Below are 20,111 nucleotides of genomic sequence, written 5' to 3' on the forward strand. Positions count from 1 at the left end.
TTCACCCCTTCCTAAAATACAGCTTAAATAGGTTTGATCCAGGTGCTAAAGATGCAAATAAGCGCAGTTCCTTTTTTATGAACAGAACTTATAATTATTGCTAGTTCGTATAGTACCTGAGCCATATCTATTCCTTGATCTTCAATGGATGACTGATGTCCATAGGGTGGCGTTGTTGGTGCTCCAATATCATGTTTTGCCAAACTTGCAAGACCCTATAAACATAATACAAATTTTAAAAGACAACAATACGCTTTGGTAGGGAAACGCACAGAAAAATGCCAACATGCATTAATGCGAGAAAATAAGATAATCAGAGGCAACGCTGTAGCGTTGCCTATAGTAGAGGCCATACGGCTCCAATGTTTTATTATTTATTATTATTATTTTTTTTTTCAGAGGCATTTCATATGGAAGGGGTCTTCGTAGAAACTTCAAATGGGGCTCATTAGATTGGAAATCGAGAGTTCTAGTGCCGTTTTTAATAATCGAAAGTGATTGGAGGGCAACTCGCGCCGCCCCCCCCGCCCCTCATTTCCCCCAACACATTCAATCAAAATTTTGAGATAGCCATTTTCAGCGTAGATAGTTCAGCGTAGTTGATTTCCCGATGGAAAATTTATCTTTAAGGAGAACACTCCCCATAACCCTCAGGACATTGTATTTAAGTTATGCCCTGGGGGCATATAAGGTTTTTATTGAAATCTTTGTCGTAGAAACTTGAAAAAGGGCTCATTCGGTTTGAAATTCAAAGGGATAGTACCCTTTTTAATAGTCGAAAGTGATTTGAGGACAACCAACCCCCCTCTCACGCCCACCTTTTCCCCAAACACATCCAATCAAAATTTTGAGACAGTCTTTTATTAAACGTAGTTCTAAGTTCTGGAAATTAGGTCTTTGAGGATGACAAATCCCCCACAGCCCTCAGGGCAAGGGTTTTAAGTTATGTCCTGAGGGCATATAAGGTTTTGTATAGACAACGTTTTCGCAGAAACTTCAGAAAGGGCTCACTTCATTAGAAATTTAAATGACTAGTTCCCTTTTTAATAGTCTAAGTGATTCTAAGGCAACTAACACCCCTTCCACGCCCACCATTTCCCCCAACACATCCAATAAAAATTTTTATATAGCCATTTTGTTCAACTTAGTTGAAAGTTCTGGAAATTATCTGTTTGAGAAGGACACTCCCCCCACAGTCTTCAGGGCAAGGGTTATAAGTTATGCCTGGGGCACATATGATTCTTATGGAAGGAATGCTCGTACAAACTTCAGATAGGGCTCATTTGATTGGAAATTGAGAGTTCTAGTTCACTTTTTAAGCGTCAAAAGATATTGGAGGGTAACCAGCCCCCCCCCCAAACCCTTTTTTCCCAAATGCATCCAATAGAACTTTGAAGATAGCTATTGGGTTTATAATTGTTCAGACATAATGTAACAAAAAATTTGGTATCGAAACAACCCCCCCGCACTTAGGGGTAGGCTTTATAAGTTATGCCCTATGAGAATTTATGGGCCTCATGAAAGGCATGCTTGCATTAACTTCAAAGGGGGATCTTTTGATTGGAAATTGAAAGTTCTAGTTCAGTTTTTAAGAGTCAAAAGAGATAGGAGGGCACCTATCTCCCCCTCCACACACTTTTTTCCTCAAACCCATCCGAAAAGAACCTCTGGATTGATTTTTTTTTAAATAGTTCAAAGACCTCGCCCTCCCCCCCCCCTATCCTACTGTCTAAGCTAAAGTTTTCTTCTTTATGCCAACTACGCTGCCCCCACCCCAAAGACTTTAATCAGGTAAAATTTTGTATGGGACGAAAGAAAAAAGTTTCAAGAAATTTCGAAGGGACGTTAAGATACACATCAAAATACACTAATAAAAGCTAGATAAAGAATATTCTATCCAATTACTCCAAGAAATTCTCTCGAACTGAAAATGATAAAATACTTAAAATTACAGCCATACATAAAATAAGGTTAAATACATACTTTGCGATAAATGCTAAATTATTGTGGCACAAAAAAAATCCAAAAAATGGTCTAATCAAAACGATCCTGTTCTTTCTGCATCAACAAATGAAATAGCCTAACTACTGTCTTTTGAAGCTATTTTTTCGATTCCTTCATTGTTGCCTGAAAAAATATCATTTGATTTATCAGAGGCATGTAATTAAGATGTCTATAGCAAAGGCCATAAGGCTTCAATGTTTTATTATTATTAATTTAAAAAAAACCTGGCATAAAAATAAATTTTCTATGAAAAGTAAAGAGCCACATTGAACACAGGACCAACACAAATTAAAATTCACTATCTTACAAACATAAAGATAACCGGTGCAAACATAAATGAATGAATAAATCTTATATAGCTTCAATATTTTTTTTATTATTTTCCCCCCAGAGGTGCTTTATATGTAAGATTTATAAATACAATTTCGTTTAACATAGTTGAAGGGCCTAATAAAAAAATTCTGCTGTTAACAAAGCCTTCTAGGGCCCGGGAACAGGAAGGTATTCTCGTATAAACTTCAAAAAGGGCTCATTTGATTGGAAATTGGAAGTTCTAGTCCAGCTTTCAAGAGTCAAAAGTGATCAAAGGGCAACTAACGCCTCCACGCCCCTTTTCCACAAAATACATCAGATACAAATTTTGAGGTGGCCATTGTGTTAAAAAAAAAGTTCAAAGGTCAGATAACGAAAACTCCGGGGTCGACACATGTTTTACAAACATAATATTTGTAATATAATTCGTTTTGTAGCTAATTAATCATTACTACTACTACTACTACTACTACTACAACAACTCACCGCAGCATCAAGCCGCCTGAGGCCAACACAGCTACGCACGCTCCTCCTCCACCCCAATCTATTCAAAGCCTCCCTTTTTACACCCGCCCACGAAGTTCTCATTTCCTTTAAATCTTTCTTTATGACGTCCTCCCACCCCAGACGGGGACGACCGGCTTTCCGTTTAGCCCTAGGTGGTTGGCCAAAAAGGACAATCTTCGACAATCGGGCATCCTTCATCCGCAGAACGTGCTCTTGCCATCTCACCCTTTCTCTCATTATTGCCCTAGAGAGCGGTATTAAACCACATTTTTCGTATAGCCTATTGTTTGAAATACGGTCAGTCAGTCGGGTACCCAGAACAATCCTTAAGCAATTTCTCTGGAAAACATCTAGCAAATCTTCATCCGCTTTTCGGAGCGTCCATGCTTCAGAGTCATATTTGACCACTGTCATCACTGTAGCTTCTAATATTCTAATCTTGGTTTGCAGACTTGTCTTCCTATTCATCAGGACTTTTTTTAACTGTGAAATAATACCCTGAGCCTTTGCTAGACTATTTTCAAAATCTTCACCGCTCGCACCATCTTTACTAATAATACTCCCAAGGTAAGTGAAGCTGCCCACCTGATCAATCTTTTCATTACCCAACGTCACCTTTTCATCTTCACTTATTCCTAGACTTAGTGACTTAGTCTTCCTAACATTAATTTTCAAACCAATTCTAGCACCCTGAACTCGCAAAACCTCTAAAACTTCATTCATTTTGCTCACACTTTCATCTAAGATGCTTAAATCATCAGCATAATCCAAATCCAGGAGAGTTTTTCCTCCCCTTTTGATTCAGTGGTCTCCCATTGCCTTTCTTGTGCTCCTTAAGCCAAAGTCCATCAAAAATAATCCATACAAAGGGGGATAGAACACAACCCTGCTTAACTCCTGATTTAATGCAAAACCAGCTGCTAACCTCATTTCCTACCTTAACCGCAGCAGTGTTATTCTCGTACTTAGCACTAATCAATTTAATGTATTTGTCTGGTATACCATACAAGGATAAAACCTTTACTAAAGCTCTTCTATCAACAGAATCGAACGCTTACTCATAATCTATAAAACTGAGGACCAAAGGTGTTTGAACACTCAGGCACTTCTCAATTATTAGCCTAAGAGTGAAAATTTGGTCGACACATCCTCTACCTTTTCTAAAACCTGCTCTTCTCTTAAAACTTTTTCTACGGTATCTCACAGTCTAAAATGTATCATATTACTATGTAATTTACTACCCACAGAGACCAGACTAATGTCTCGATAATTACCCCACTCACTGTTATCACCTTTCTTATAAAGTGGCTTAATTAAGGTTCTACTAAAATCGTTAGGTACTTCCGCTTTTTCGAAAATCATATTCATAATCTTCAGTAACTTATTTCTAACCTCAGAGCCACCATATTTAAGAAACTCATTTACCACCCTATCAGCACCTGGAGCCTTATTATTCTTTAATCCTTTTAGTACTGTGGCTAATTCTTCCTCACAAAGCAAATCTTCCTTCACATCAAAGGTATTAAAAACTTTTTCATTTTCCTCAATATCTTTTCCTGCAACTCTATCTCGGTTAAGCAAGTTCTCAAAATGTGGCCCATCTCTCTTTAGTTTTTTCCTTATCGCTAATTCTGACCCCAATCCTATCTTTAACTGGGCCAAGTCCGGATTGACTACTCCCTCTCAATTTGTTAACGTGCCAGTACAATACTTCACTATTATGCCGTCTAGCTGCATCTTCCAGATCCTCGACAATTTTATCCATGGCCTCCACTTCACATCTCCTTTGTTCATATTTTAATGCTTTCTCTGCTTTCTTTACATTTCTTTTGTTTTCATACGATCTATCACTCAGATAATTCTTGTACAAGTCCTTTCTCCTTTCTATTAAACATAAAGCTTTTTCACTAATATTCTTAGCTGCAGTTCTAGTTTTCTTCTCCAACACGCCTTCAGCAACTTCCGAAATTGTTTTTCTAAAATCTTTCCAGCCATATTCCACATTATCAAATTTTAAACACTTAAGTTTAGTATTCAACTGTTCCTGGAAAGTTTATCTCAAATTCTCATCCTGGAGTCTACCAACATCATAACTTCCCGGGAGGTGGTTACCCTTCCGAAATTTCAGCTTTAAATTAAACCTAGACACTATTAGATAGTGATCTTTACTTTTAACATCAATAACAGCACCTCTACATACCTTAGTATATTGTATTGATCCTGCCAGTCTTCGATTTCCTATAACATAATCAATAAGGTTTGCTGTCTTACCATCACATGAATACCATGTTAACTTATGAGCCACTTTATGACCAAACACCGTATTGGTTATAACTAGATTGTTATACCTACAAAATTGCAAAAGTCTGTATCCATTACTGTTCTCTTTTCCTACACCAAATTTACCTAGGCTGGGATACCATCTATCCCTATTTCCACCAACCTGGGCGTTAAAATCTCCCAGTAATAACATCATATTTCTACCTGGGACCCTGTCTATTTGCTCCTGTAACTGTAAGTAAAATTCTTCTGAGTCACTAGTATCTCCGTCAGTCGGTTCTACAGGGTCGTATACCACTATATCTGATACCCTGAACTTTTTAGTCATAAAATGAGCAATTAGTATTCTATTATTAATACCTTCCCAGCCTAAGCAAGACTTAGTAACTTCCTTATTCATCATGAGCCCTATTCCCTGTCTATGTACACCATCCTTCCTACCTGAGAAAACAAATTCAAAATCACCTAATTTCATGCTTTCTACCTCTGGGATATGAGTTTCTGAAACTCCTAAGAAGTCCAGTTCAAATCATCTGAAATCGTCAGTCAAAATGTCGATACGATGGTCATTTTTTAACGTCGTAACATTCCAAGTTCCAATTTACATTAATGACTATCGTATGTTTGTTTGCATTGATTGTTTATTTAGTTTCTGTTTGTTTTAAGTTTCATTTATACTTCAATAGGAAAATATATTTTTTCGCTTTAAGCTTGATTTTCATATTCAGTCTAAGCATTACTCGCTTTAAGATCTATTTATTCATTTATATTATTACTTGTTGTATTTTTTTGCTATGATTGTTTATTTAATTTATGTTCGTTTTGGGTTTCATTTATTCTTTAATGGTAATTTCAGGTCTTTTTGAGTTTGAATTTTAACAGGTATTTGTATATGTTGAGCTTAATTTTTAAATGGGCTTTACTTTTCTTTGAAAAACTTATTTTTTGGATAGTTTTTTTAAATTAATTTTTGTCGTTTTTGATTGCATAAAATTTCAAGTTTTTAAAAGTTCCTTATTTCAAAATCAAACTTAAAAAAAAAAAAAATAAAATATTCATCAAAGTGAAAAAATGGGTTTGTGTCAACCTTGGAGTTTTTATTATCTGATGTTTGCACTATTTTTGACAAAATTGCTGTCAAAATTTTTATCGGATAGGTTTGAGGAAAAAGGGCATGTGGGGACTAATTAAGCTTCGGTCTCTTTTGACTCTTTAAAGTGAACTAGAACTTTCTATTTTCAATCAAATCAACCCTCTCTGAAGTTTATACGAACATCCCTTCTATAAGAACCATATATAGAGTATAACTTAAAACGCCGTTCCCTGCGCCTTGGGTGTTTGTATCGACCCCGGAATTTTAATATCTGATGGTTGAACTATTTTTAACAAAATAGTCACCTCAAATTTTTATCGGATGGGTTTATCCATCCGATACACCCAAAGCCGTGGAGGGCGGGAGGGGTTAGTTGCCCTCTAATCTTTTTTCACTCTGGGAAAATGAACTACAATTTTGTTACTCATTTACTCATTAGTTATAATAATTATATATACTGATTAATCATAAGTTATACCCGGGGGTATATATAGCTGTTTTGAAGAGAATTCTCGTATAAACTTCAGAGAGGGCTCATTTGATTGGAAATTGAAAGTTCTAGTTCAGTTTTTAAGAGTCAAAAGTGGTCGTAGGGCAACTAGCCCCTCCCTTGCGCCCTTTCACCCCCAAATCCATCAGATAAAAATTTTGAGGTAGCCATTTTGTTAAAAAAATCAAGGGTCAGATAACAAAAACTCCGGGGTCAACACATGTTATACAAACATAATAAGTGTAATATAATTCGTTTCATAACTAATTAATCATTTGAAAAAAAAATAAGTTATTTAATATCAATGAATCAATACAAATGTAGAGCATTGACCTATGACAATTTATTCACAAAATACTGAAAAAGTAGTCAATGAAAAGCATTCACGATAAACCTTATTTCGTTTCAGACAGATGGATAAACCCATCCGATAATAATTTGAGGTGACTATTTTGTGAAAAATAGTTCAACCATCAGATATTAAACCTCCAGGATGGACACAACCCCCCAGCGCACAGGCATAGGAGTATTAATTTATACTCTGGGGATATATATGGTTCTTATAGAAGGGATACTCGTATAAACTTCAGAGAGGGTTGATTTGATTGAAAATAGAAAGTTCTAGTTCACTCTAAAGAGTCAAAAGAGACCGAAGCTTAATTAGTCCCCACATGCCCTTTTTCCCCAAACCCATCCGATAAAAATTTTGACAGCAATTTTGTCAAAAATAGTGCAAACATCAGATAATAAAAACTCCAAGGTTGACACAAACCCATTTTTTCACTTTAATGAATATTTGATTTTTTTTTAAGTTTGATTTTGAAATAAGGAACTTTTAAAAACTTGAAATCTTTTGCAATCAAAAATGACAAAAATTAATTTAAAAAACTTTCCGAAAAATAAGTTTTTCAAAGAAAAGTAAAGGCCATTTAGAACTTAAGCTCAACAGATACAAATACCTTTTAAAATTAAAAATCAAAACGACCTGACATTACTCATAAAGAATAACTGAAACACAAAACGAACGGAAATTAAATAAACGATCAGAGCAAAAAAATACAACAAGTAATAATATAAATGAATAAATAGATTATAAAGCGAGTAATGCTTAGACTGAATATGAAAATCAAGCTTAAAGCGAAAAAATATATTTTCCTATTGAAGTATAAATGAAACTTAAAACGAACAGAAACTAAATAAACAATCAATGCAAACAAACATACGATAGTCATTACTGTAAATTAATAAATAAATCTTAAAACGAGTGAAACTTAAATTGAATATGCAAATCAAGCTTGAAACGAACAAAAATCACTAAAAACAATAGTTTGAGTATGACCTCCTTCTCTCACTGTAAAAGTCTAAAACCTACTTCGTCACTGGCGCTTTACTGAAAACTATATGGGTCTTTAACAGTCTTGGAAAGTATAAACAACATCAAACTGAATATTTGATGTATAATGATATTAATTGTTGAAAGATCCATCAGTTCAAGAATTTATCTCACTGTAATTGTATTTTTGTTTTCAATGCCGTAAGAACTGGAAAAGAAAATGTTTGTAATATAATTCGTTTTCAGTTAAGCGCCAATGATGCAGTAGGCTTTTTGTTTTTATTTACAGTTAGGAAAGTCCAAACACTTGTTTGTAGTGAAACTATTTTCGTCTTTAACAACTTTAAAAAGAGCTAATAAATTAAAATGCATATTTGATGCATAATGATATTAATTCCTGAAAGCTCATCAGTTCAAAATGTTACTATAATTTTAATATTTATTTTCAATATTAAGTATAAAAGAAAATATTTGTCATAAAATTGGTTTTCAGCAAAACGCCAATGACGCAGTAGGTTTTAGACTTTTACAGTGAGAGAAGGAGGTCAAACCCAAACTCTTGTTTGTAGTGATTTTTGTTCGTTTCAAGCTTGATTTGCATATTCAATTTAAATTTCACTTGTTTTAAGATTTGTTATTACATCACTCACTCGTTTTAAGACAATAGATATTAATGTAAATTTATTAATTTGCATTAACACATTTCGTATGTTTGTTTGTATTGATTATTTATTTAATTTCTGTTCGTTTTAAGTTTCATTTATACTTCAATAGCAAAATATATATTGCTCGTTTTAATCTCAATTTTTATATTCAATTTAAGCATTACTCGCTTTAAGATCTATATATACATTTATATTATTACTTGTTGTATGTTTTTGCTATGATTGTTTATTTACTTTCTGTTCATTTTGGGTTTCTTTTATTCTTTAATAGTAATTTCTGGTCGTTTTGAGTTTGAATTTTAAAAGGTATTTGTATCTGTTGAGCTTAAGTTTAAAATGACCTTAAGTTTTCTTTGAAAAACTTATTTTTCGGAAAGTTTTTTTTCATTAATAAATAAAAAAGGGCCGTTCCTTTTGTCGGGGAGTTGTATGTGCACTTTTGATGCAAAGTTTGATCTTGTCTCTGACAATCCCTTCCATTTTTTTGGGGGGGGGGGCACAGTCCATCTTAGGCAACAGATTGTTTCAGAAATTTTAGACGAAGTGAAGGTTCGTGTTACGGACTGTGAAGGAAGAGTTATGGAATCCGATTTGTTACTCATTTACAGCAAAAAGATTTGTCAAGTTAACAGAAAGCAAACTATGCATTTTGGCTAGAAGGTCAGCCGAGAACTACATATCATTGTCCCCCATGGATTAATCTACACAAGCTATACACTGTGGGAGGAAATCCAGAGAAGACTTACAGCCTATGTTAACTGTCCGATGACGTGACTGTTCTAAGATGTGACAAGGTGCTAAAAGCCGTCTCAAAGACCGTTAACAATGAACTATATTTATTCGTTTCTTTTTAGCAAACGACAACATTTCTACTCAAAGACAAATTAAAATTTAGCTCACTTTTCTTTTAATTATAAATAGTGCTGACAACCCCTTCGTGACAAGGGGTTTCGCCTCTGCTATAGTTGGAAAGTTGCCAAATTTCTATTGGATCTGTGAAATGCTCACTTTCAAAAATATATTTTTATTATATAAAGCACATAATTCGACTACGGAACAAGAATATTGATAAGCACATTTATGATTACTCAGTAAAAATAACATCTAGGTCCCCTGACTAGTTTTCTGCCTAAAACACAGCTTACTATTGAAAAAGAGGGACATGGTTTATAAAAAGGGAAGTTCGGCGGCACCACTAGGGGGAGCAGCTAGGATCAAAGAACTCGTGGTAAAGACCAGTAATTAAGGAGCGACTAGTGACTAGTAACAGCTACTCTAAAAGTAGTTTTCATAGCAATATATACTTCAAAAGAATCGGCTTTTTATGGTAATTCTTATTACATACAATTCAATTAAGTGTAAAGTTACTCACTGGGATTTAAAAACCTCGGGTAATCTGCCTAATTTTCAAAGAGGGGAAAAGACCCCAAAAAGAGAAGTAATCTTGATGAAAATTAAACCATCAAACATAGCATACTAGAGAATCATATTAGCCTACAGAGGTTTCAAGCCCCTTTTACAAAATTACAAAATTTCGTATACGTATTTTGTCCGAGAAGGATCATCACGGATGCGTGTATTTCATGTTATTCATTTATTTTTATTTTTATCTTTTCCCCCAGTACTGGTAAGGGCCAAACTGGTCCGTCGCATACCATTCGTCACAAAACATACTAGCTCTTTTTCTAGAAGCATTGTTCAAAAAAAGTTAAAACTCTGATGATTGCGGTTTGGGAGAGCGGCATATCTGCTCAAATTTAAGGCTGCCCTTCTCATATTTAGGATAAAATTGTTTATGGTATTAAAACCACCATAAATGAATTTTTTAAGGTTTTTTTTAATGAAAGTAAAGAGCGATGTTAAAAATTAAAACAAATATAAATCATTCACATATGAAGGAGGATGTCCCTTTTCAATTCTAATGCTTGAATTTTACCCATTATTTACCCCCCAACGCTTCAATAACGACTGCTCAGTCAAAATGGCAACTGGAACGGGATGCCAAGTATTTTTCACAATGCCTCAAGAATAGAAGATCTTATTGATGCACATGGCGCTTTGAGAACATTGATGAGTATATCATCAAAGTTATCTCATCATTGTTCTATATGGCAGAACAGTGGCGCTCTTCACACTTTTTGCTAACATCAGTGAGCTGTAAGATCTTAGATCAAAGATGAGTTAAAAATGATGACAATTAAACGAAACATAATGATTTTCGTCTTAGTTCCCATATAGTACTACGTTTGTACACGTGATAAGTAGGTACACCAAGCCGAAAAAGCTATAAACCTATCATCACCGAAGATGATTTTAGTAACCATAGTCAAAGCTGAATTTTACCCCAAAACTTGAAATCATCAACGCTGGTAATATAAGGGCCGTTTTTCACTCCTCAATGTGCTAAGATCTTGCATCTTTTGTCAGAAAACGCTTAGAAGTGAAATCTTTGAAATCTTTTCATTTGTCATAAAGTTTTATATCATCATCCTTGGCATTTTGTGTGTATGAGTTTTATTGTTATTGTTGTTTTTTGTGGGGGGAGGTAGCAATGGCTGTTAAGCCATGGTCACCAATGGCGATGATCGGTTTGAAACTTTTGCTAGTTATTGTGCTTCTAACTGGTTTCTGGTCCGAATCATGAGGCTAAGAAATACGTGTTTACTAGGTTCAAATACAGAGGAAAGGGGTTAAATACTTGTCTAAAGTACAGATTACAGACTGCTGGTTTTCGTTTGAGGCTCAGAAAAATTCGTTCCAGGAACTACATTTCGTAGAATCAAACAAATTGACAGAGCATTGGAAAAAAAGTATTGGGAAAATTGACAAAGCATTAGCTTATATTTAATGCATTTTTATAAACAACAGTATTGATTAGGCACGAGAAAACAAAGAATAAAGTTAGTTTTAAGTCGAAACAGCAAAATCTAAGCCCATCTTTAAGGAACCTGTCATCTTTTTTCTTGAAAATTACTGTAAAAATTACTCTTATGACAGATCATAAAGTTTCGAGGAACTGGATAAGTACGGCGTTTAATCGATAGCAAAAAAAACAGAACCAAAGCGTTGATCCGGGTATACTTTTCTGGTGAAGCCTACCAAAGGTTGATACAGGTCTTTTCGTTGTCCAAACGACATACATCAAGTATGTTCCAAAATCAAACAACTGAATAAAACAGGACGGATGGTTTAAAAAAAGTACTTCCTCCACCAGCTCGTTTAACAAGCTTAAAGCTTCTGGTTGAATAGTTCAAACCTGTCAGGAGTTTAATCCCTTTTTGCTAAAATTCGATGAAAACCTTTTCAATGAAAGCGATAGCTCATAATCTCCAAGTCTCAATCATTCTGAATAACCAGGAAAAGTGAATCCGCGACTTTCAGACGGAAATGCATCTTTTGGATGTTTACAAGATGGAGATCAAGACTGACTTGACTGGTGCTTTCAACACGACACGTATAGCATTTGAAAGATTGAAAAGTAGGAAAGTCGTTAGAGATTCTGTCTTTGGAAATAAAGATAACAAACCTGATGCGTAGGTGGGAAAGTGAAAATTTGGCCAGTACCAGTTCTTGAAGGCGATGCCAAAGCACGAACTTGAGAACTGTCCATTTCTGAAAAAAAAAAGGAAGAAGGAAAAGTCAGTTTCGACGTGGGGAAAAATAAGAAAGAATAAAAAGAAAAGTTTAGAAGGGAATGTATTGTCCAATGTTTTAAATATCAATACTTAACTTGGTCACTTCACAGAAATACAATGCATTATATTTTAATTTGTAAAATTGACAATTATAAAAAACAAAAAATCCGAAGTTTCCAGTCTAAAATGTTCACTATATATAAATCATTCTGTCAAAATCGCAACAATAATTCATATTATAAAATAGAAATACAAAAAACTCATTGGTCAGAGATCAAGAAACATCAAATAGAATTCAGTCATAGAAAAATAATATCCTGTGTTGAACTGGTCCAACATTTACCATATTATTAGCATCAACCAGCAATTCACGTGCACATAGGTTCAACTTCTCTTTTTACGAATCACGATCAAATCATTGGTATATTTCGGTCTAATGTTTTTCAGTCTCGTCGCGGTCTTGGCTGAAGATCTCGTTAGTTAAGCAAAGTCGGTTTCTTATTACTCACTCAGGGCCGTCTCCAGAGTTTTTCTGTGTGTGTGTGGGGGGGGGGGGGCACAAAACACAATAGAAATTTGTTTACGTGTATTTCTGTAACTTTCGTACGAATGATACTTGTCAATTAGCTGGAACCCACGCGATATATTGTATACCGAAGATGCTTAAGAAACTAGTCAAACGGGTTTCTTTCAATAGAGGATTGGATTTTTTGTTTTTTGGGGTTTAGGGGCAAAAAGGTACCTAGGCTTGGTTAGGTTACATATTTAATACATGCTACGTTTTACCCCCCATCCTCACCCCCCTAATGTGCAAATATATATCCCAAATTTGTTTCTAAACTATCATATTTTGTTTATTTCATTAGAGATATTCAAAACTAATTTATGACTATAAATTTTTCGCTTTTTCAGAGTAGTCCTTCCAACAAATCTTTTTCTTCGGTGATGCCCCCCCCCCCCCTACCCTTTCTCTTTCTGTGCAGGCATGGAAATTCTTAAAAAAACATGAGCTGCCACCCCAAAATTTTCAACTTACTCCAAATATGTTTCACAGAATGAAGATTATGGGGTAATTTCCCTCGCCCCGTAAGCATCTGAAGGATCTCTCACTGATAGATAAAAACAAGGGAATTAATCACGCACTTTTGAGGCTTGAGTCTACTGAAAGATCCAAAGCTCCCCTGTTAATTGGAATATTGTACGTTAGTACAATATGTGCTAGTATGCAGAAATTAATAAATCCTCAAATGGACCAACTCAGTTAAATTAAGCTCAAAAATATAAATCTGGAAATCAGCAAATCAGCAAATGAAAACTGGCAATTAACTACTGGGCATATTTTGCTGCATTCTAAAATGCTCCAGTGCAACCCTAGTGAAACTTTGCCATAAAGAGTGGGAGGGCAGGAGCCTCTTCACAAACACAATACTTTATAGTCATTTTAAATTTAAACATTGTGTTTTTTTCAATAAAAAAGAACAAAAAATGTGTTTTTCAGAATATAGAATGAGAGAGAAATCTAAGAGGATAATTGTTTCCATATGCCCCCTCAGTTAGACCCTCCGAAAATTAGAATTCTTAATCAATAGTACTTTGGCCATTTTCAGGCCAATTTTTGGCGCCATACAATTGCCTAAATTACAACTTTGCTTTTGCACGGTAAATTTTGTTGCTTAACATGCACTCGTGACAATCCTTCTCAGGAATCAAATAAAAAACAAACAAACAAAATTTTTTCAACTGAAAGTAGTGAGCAACATTAAACTTAAAACGAATAGATTTTATTTTGCATATGAAGGTGGCTGCCCCCTTCTCAACTCCTCACTCTTTGCGCTAAAGTCGTTAAAGTTCATTAAAAATACTTTTCATTCATAAACGGTCCTGGTGTTTGAGCAGTTTTCCTTTAAAATTGTGACAAAAATTCAAACTTTAACGTAAAGAGCGAGGGATCGAGGAGCTCGTTTTTTTTCATTTTGTGATCGTTTTTCAAATCATACCGGGAAATCACCCTCCCCCGCTTGGAAAATCCATACTAGGAAAAATAATGCATGCGTTAAAAAACGAATGGAAAGTTGACTGCCCCTTCAAATAAAGGACAATTTCTGTTCAGTTGAGCTTTAAAACTGCTCTTAGCTTTCAAAAGATGATTTTTCAAATTGAAAAGTGGGTAGGGTTAATAAATAATAAGAAGAGGTAAAGACCAATGTACTCAATCAAATTTCAGTTTCGGGGCTAACTGACCCGTGAGTACCTCCTTCTCCCCTGCTCCTGGGTCAATCTTTTCCTAGCAATAATGCAACCATAAAAATAGATAATCATGTTGTAAGAACCATCCACTATGTAAGAACATGATTATATAGGCCAAAAAAGCAAGGAAAATTCAATTTTTATTCATTATATGCTATGTCATCAATGCCAGGCTGATTAATGAGTAATATGTAATTGATAGTCATGTGAAGAATACAAGGAAGATGCTAATTTTATAGTTGAAAATGTGCAAGTTATAGAAATAAACCTATAAATAACTAATTAATTATTATCCTGTTTTAATAATTTCCTGGCTTAGAGAATAAATGAGGTTCTGCTTTTTTTTTTTTTTTTTTTTAATGCACATATATAAAAGAAGGATTAGAATTTACCGACGATGGGGATTGACTATATCCTCATTTCAGAACAGTGGAAGTCATCTGTCACCAATCCCACCACCCTGCCTGGGGGAGACTGCGATCCAGATCATGCCCTTGTGATTAGTAAATTGAAAAATCTCCGATTCAAAACCCCTCTGATTTCGGAAAATAAGATCCAACAAATTCGCACCGATGAGCTGAAAGAACCTGAAACACGCACCGCTTTCCTACAGTCACTAGAAGATAGTCTTGATAGTTGGTCATGTGCTTGAGTCAGTGCGTCAATCATAACCCCTGACATAATAGATGCTCTAGTCAAGATGTTGAGGACAGCACACCGCGATATATATATATATATATATATATATATATATATATATATGTATATATATATATATATATATATATATATATATATATATATATATATATATATATATATATATATATATATATATATATATATATATATATATATATATATATATATATATATATATATATATATATATATATATATATATATATATATATATATATATATATATATATATATATATATATATATATATATATATATATATATATATATATATATATAAATCTTGGGTCACAAACCTATAACAGAGAAGCCTTGGATCACAGATGCCACCAAAAACGACAGGTTGCAAAAAAGGAGAACCGACACCTTACCTTACGCCGAGCTAGCAGAATCCAAGTCCAGTCTACAGGCCTAAGCCTCCGATCCTGAATCTGCATCAAATAGCTTCAATATACGAATAAACCCAAAGTCACCCGGAACCTTCTCTGCCACTCGAAAGTTTGGTTTTTGGACATTGAGTTATCCCTGTAGGCTTAGTGAAGCATCTTAAGCGTATCTGTACCACTCTTGCCCAGTTTGAAACAGAATTTAATTGTGTACGGTTGCTCTACATTTTTGCGCAAACGCGTTTGCTACTTTTTCCTCAATTTTTCTAGGTAGTTCAAAAACGAACTTCATGGTAAAGAGAGCTTCTGCTTCGACCACAACCCACACGTGAATGAGCACTGAACAACGTTCCCAACGCTTTGAAGGAAATTTTACCAGGTTTCCGACTAAAGTTGTACCACAAGAGATCAATTTGTACAATCTGAACAGCAGGTTAAAAATTTGCCGAAACAAGAAGACAATTTTTTATTAACTAAAACTTGAACAGATATCCGACTCACAAAGAAGCGAATAAAATCAAAATGAACTAGGAAATTTGCATTGCATCAAAAATATCCAAATCTGCTGAATTGTACAAGAACCTTTGTGCGAAAAAACGGTACAATTGTACCACTTTGGCAACTCTGGCAGTGATGGCAGCAAAATCCCGCCGGGAGTCGTAATGCGAAAGCGCGCTGGGAAGGAGAAATATTATTACCAAAACTATTGGGACAGATCCTGTACAACATCACAAATAATTTTATCAAGGCTCAAATGAATCAACTTAGTTACATGAAGGTTTAAAACAAACGTGCATATTAACCACTATTTTGTAATGACTAAGTCCATCTTCAGGAACGAATGCGCCACTCCGCAGCATTAATGCCTCTGAAACTGGAAAGCCACGTGCACAGTTTTTCAATAATACTGAATCGATTGGCTATCCCAGAATGATGGCTTTTAGGCCAAAATTGTCATTTTCCGCCATAGAATGGTAGAAAATAGAGTTTTCTCTTGATATTCCAGGGCCACTGGTTAAATACATCCACTCATCCCAAACAAAAAAAAACCCTCTGAATTCCCAACAAAAAACTAAAATAGAACAGATACATTACATCAAGGAAATCATTAAAATAATCTGAGAATTACTTGTTCTTTATTGCCACGGCGCTTTCGGGTGGTTTGGTCTTTTCATCAACTGCCTTTGGCACATTTTGTTTTCTTTTAGAATTATTATTGAGATTAATCTTTTTGCGACGATTTTTTTATTTTAAACAATATTTCACAGGTTTTTCTTTTTTATTTATTCTCAGTGTTTTTCTGAATGCCACGGTTTAGAAAGTGGGGTTGAAAGGAACCTTCAAAACACTAATTGATAAGGAGGGTGTCTCAACACCTGTAAGACAAACAATCTTTTGCTCTGTATATATGAAATCGAATTTATGTTCATCCGATCGCCAAAAAACTTAAAGATGTAGGTGAGCATACTCCCTACTCCCTAATGGTTTTATTTAAGAAAAGCCATTCCTCTAAGGTCATCTCAAAAATTTTTGCTCTGACTGAAATTAAAGACTCCTGAAGGCAAATATGTGATAATTCCTTCGTTGTCATTATTCACATTTTCTGAATATTAGTTATCCCTTGCGTTTTACATGTGGGGAAAGTTTTACAGGGGGAAATTGTTGGGGAGGGGGGGACAATTTTCGGTAGAACTGGGAATTTTCGAGGGGACGGGTGGATTTTTAAATACTCATAAATATGAAAAACGATCGTAATTAATACAGATGGTAAAAATTTTACTCGGGAGGGGGGGGGGGGGGTCCCAAGGGAGAGAAATTTCTGGGGGAGTTTTCTACGGGAATATAATTTCACAGGGAGTAGGAGTTTTCCCTGAATGTCCTATTCCCATAAGGAACGACCCATGACAACACCTTCCAATGGCCCAAGAGTATTTCAGAATATTTTATATCAATCAACTCACCAAACTCGAATATTTTTTTTTTCAAAATGAACATTCGCTTTCTTAAGCGTCTAAATCCGATCTTAAAGCTCACTGAGATTAACATTTAAGAAACAAAATGTAAACTTGAATGTGTGTTAAGGTTCTTTTCGAAACACCAAAGGAAAAGTATGTTCTAAATGCATTAAAACAATTGCTCAACGTTCTTTTTATAGCTAATCATAGTCTTAGTAGCTTAGCCGTGAACCGTATTTTAAGATGGGGAAACTCATCATAGAGTTTTAACGCGGGCTCCATGAAGATTCTTTGTCATCGTCGTCACCATAATTCAGCAAAGACTTCCGGGATTCAAGTTTGTTTAATTCGTATATGATCCATTCAATAGTTTATGCTAAAGTTGACAGTCTCTGAAAATTACGAAGAAAGTACAGAGAGGGATCTTATACAAGGGTTAGTAACAACTTTGCACTCGTATATATTCAAACTTGGGTGTAACCTTTTTAACGTGGCATTTCTTACATACAAGGTGATTTCAATAGAAGTAAAATTCAAACCTTTAATACGCTGAACATTTAACAGAATATGGTGGCAATTTCCCTAATGATTTTTTAATAGTAAGAATAAAAACTTGCCAGAAACAGATACATATGCTTTTTACCAATTGTAATTTATGCACAACGCAGCTGAAACTGCAGCTGTAAGGATCCATAGCGCAAAAGGTAAAAAATAATTACAGGTATAAACTGACGTGTATCTCCTCTTTGCTGGGAAATAACCGGGGGTGTTAATGGTCTTTTTAATGAAGCAAAGAGAATATAGAGGGGAAATGGTAACAGAACTGGGACTTTCTACACAAAACCATATGTTGTCCTATGAATCACATCAACATTTTAAAACTTTACAGGAAAAAAACATTCAATGACAATTCTGAAGAATTACCGGTACTCCTGTACTAAACGGACTCTTTTATATAGTGCTAGTTTGGTTAATGCTAATAAAATAAAATAGGGTGGATATATTATAGTTTAGAAACAAATTTGGGCTATATAGTTGCACATTAGGGTGGGGGGTAAAGCATAGCATATATTATTACATAACCAAACCTAACCTAGGTACCTTCTTCCCCCCCCCCAAAAAACAACAGTTTAAATGCCGTATACGCAATGAAACCACGCTATACATTGCATTACCCTATAGCGGTGTCTTGAATTAACCCGTCAGAACAAGTTTTTAGTGACTGGTTTCCATTGCAGCATATAAAAGAGTCCGTTTCGTACAGGAGTACCGAATTACCTTAATAACATTAAATAACACAGGTAACTAGAAAATAATGATGATTATCATGAAGCCATATGTATTTCACGTCGTTTTTCTTGAACAAAAATAATAAGATAATCTATATATATATATATATATATATATATATATATATATATATATATATATATATATATATATATATATATATATATATATATATTTATATATATATATATATATATATGTATATATATATATATATATATATTATATATACATATATTATATATATATATATATATATATATATATATATATATATATATATATATATATATATATATAAATGTCTGACCTTTATGACTCAGCTTTCCAAGAGAAACATCTGACGGAGATGGGGGCGCCGTGTTTAGATCGTCAACACCAAAAGAACTTCGATGGTCACTCAACGTGGTGCTTGTGTAGTATCCAGACGCTGTGCTCGAAGAACCTGAGCCAAAACTAGAGGCTGAATTTCTTGGGTAAGCTACTTCTGGGACTATTGGAGGTGCAACTTTCTTGGCATTACCACCACGGCTATTTTTGTTGCTAAAGCTCCCAACTAAAAAAAATAACAATAATAATAAATAGTAGCACGTCTACATTTTTTTACAGCATTGGTGTAGCCATTGGGCTCGTTAATAATGTTGCCCCCAAAAATATAAAGACGGGTCGCAAAAAAAAGGAAGAATGATTTAAATCTTTAGCTAGAAAATAAGTTAACATAAATTGGTAGGCCTAGACTAAGGATTACTGTCCATGGAGTTAACAAGTCCTCTTTGAGGACTTCATCATTGGGATTCCCTTATTTAAACTACTTTGCAACTCCCTTCTAGTAAAAACATTCAAACCCATGAAATGATAATGACTTGAGGTTTTTTAGCCACTTTTGTTCAATAAAGTAGCCTAACTTGCTTTCACGTAGAATTTGTTAGAGATATTTTTGTAAGATTAATTCCATTTTCCCCCATAATTTTCTACAATTTTCATGTAAAGCCTCAATCACATGTGTGCTAAGCTAGAAACAATTCTTAGCCATCATCACTTTAAACCAATCTGAATTGCACGTAAAACAAAAAGAACATCAAGATTAGTAGGTTATGATTATGCTTAGACATTGGCGGCTAGCTAAGCCAGAATGTCACATCCTCCTATGTCAATAAATTAAATAAAAAAAAACAAGTTTTTTCAACTGAAAGTAAGCAGCAACATTAAAGC

The 20,111-nt window shown here is 34.5% G+C and overlaps 1 protein-coding gene across 3 annotated transcripts in view; it reads right to left on the reverse strand.

The window, feature by feature from the left end:
• The window catches only part of ckn (CRK like proto-oncogene, adaptor protein), a 176,256-nt gene that overhangs the window by 91,747 nt on the left and 64,398 nt on the right, over positions 1 to 20,111 (reverse strand). For all 3 annotated transcript variants that reach the window (XM_089108256.1, XM_089108272.1, XM_089108264.1), the window contains exons 2-4: positions 19,210 to 19,455; positions 12,211 to 12,296; positions 117 to 215 (exon numbers count right to left, since the gene is read on the reverse strand). In XM_089108256.1, coding sequence (XP_088964382.1) covers positions 117 to 215; positions 12,211 to 12,296; positions 19,210 to 19,455 — 431 coding nt within the window. The remainder of the gene's footprint in view (positions 1 to 116; positions 216 to 12,210; positions 12,297 to 19,209; positions 19,456 to 20,111) is intronic.

This window comes from Artemia sp. Qi Xiang Cuo, chromosome 1 (assembly GCF_049724085.1).
Source record: "Artemia sp. Qi Xiang Cuo chromosome 1, ASM4972408v1, whole genome shotgun sequence".
Taxonomy (NCBI): Eukaryota; Metazoa; Arthropoda; class Branchiopoda; order Anostraca; family Artemiidae; genus Artemia; species Artemia sp. Qi Xiang Cuo.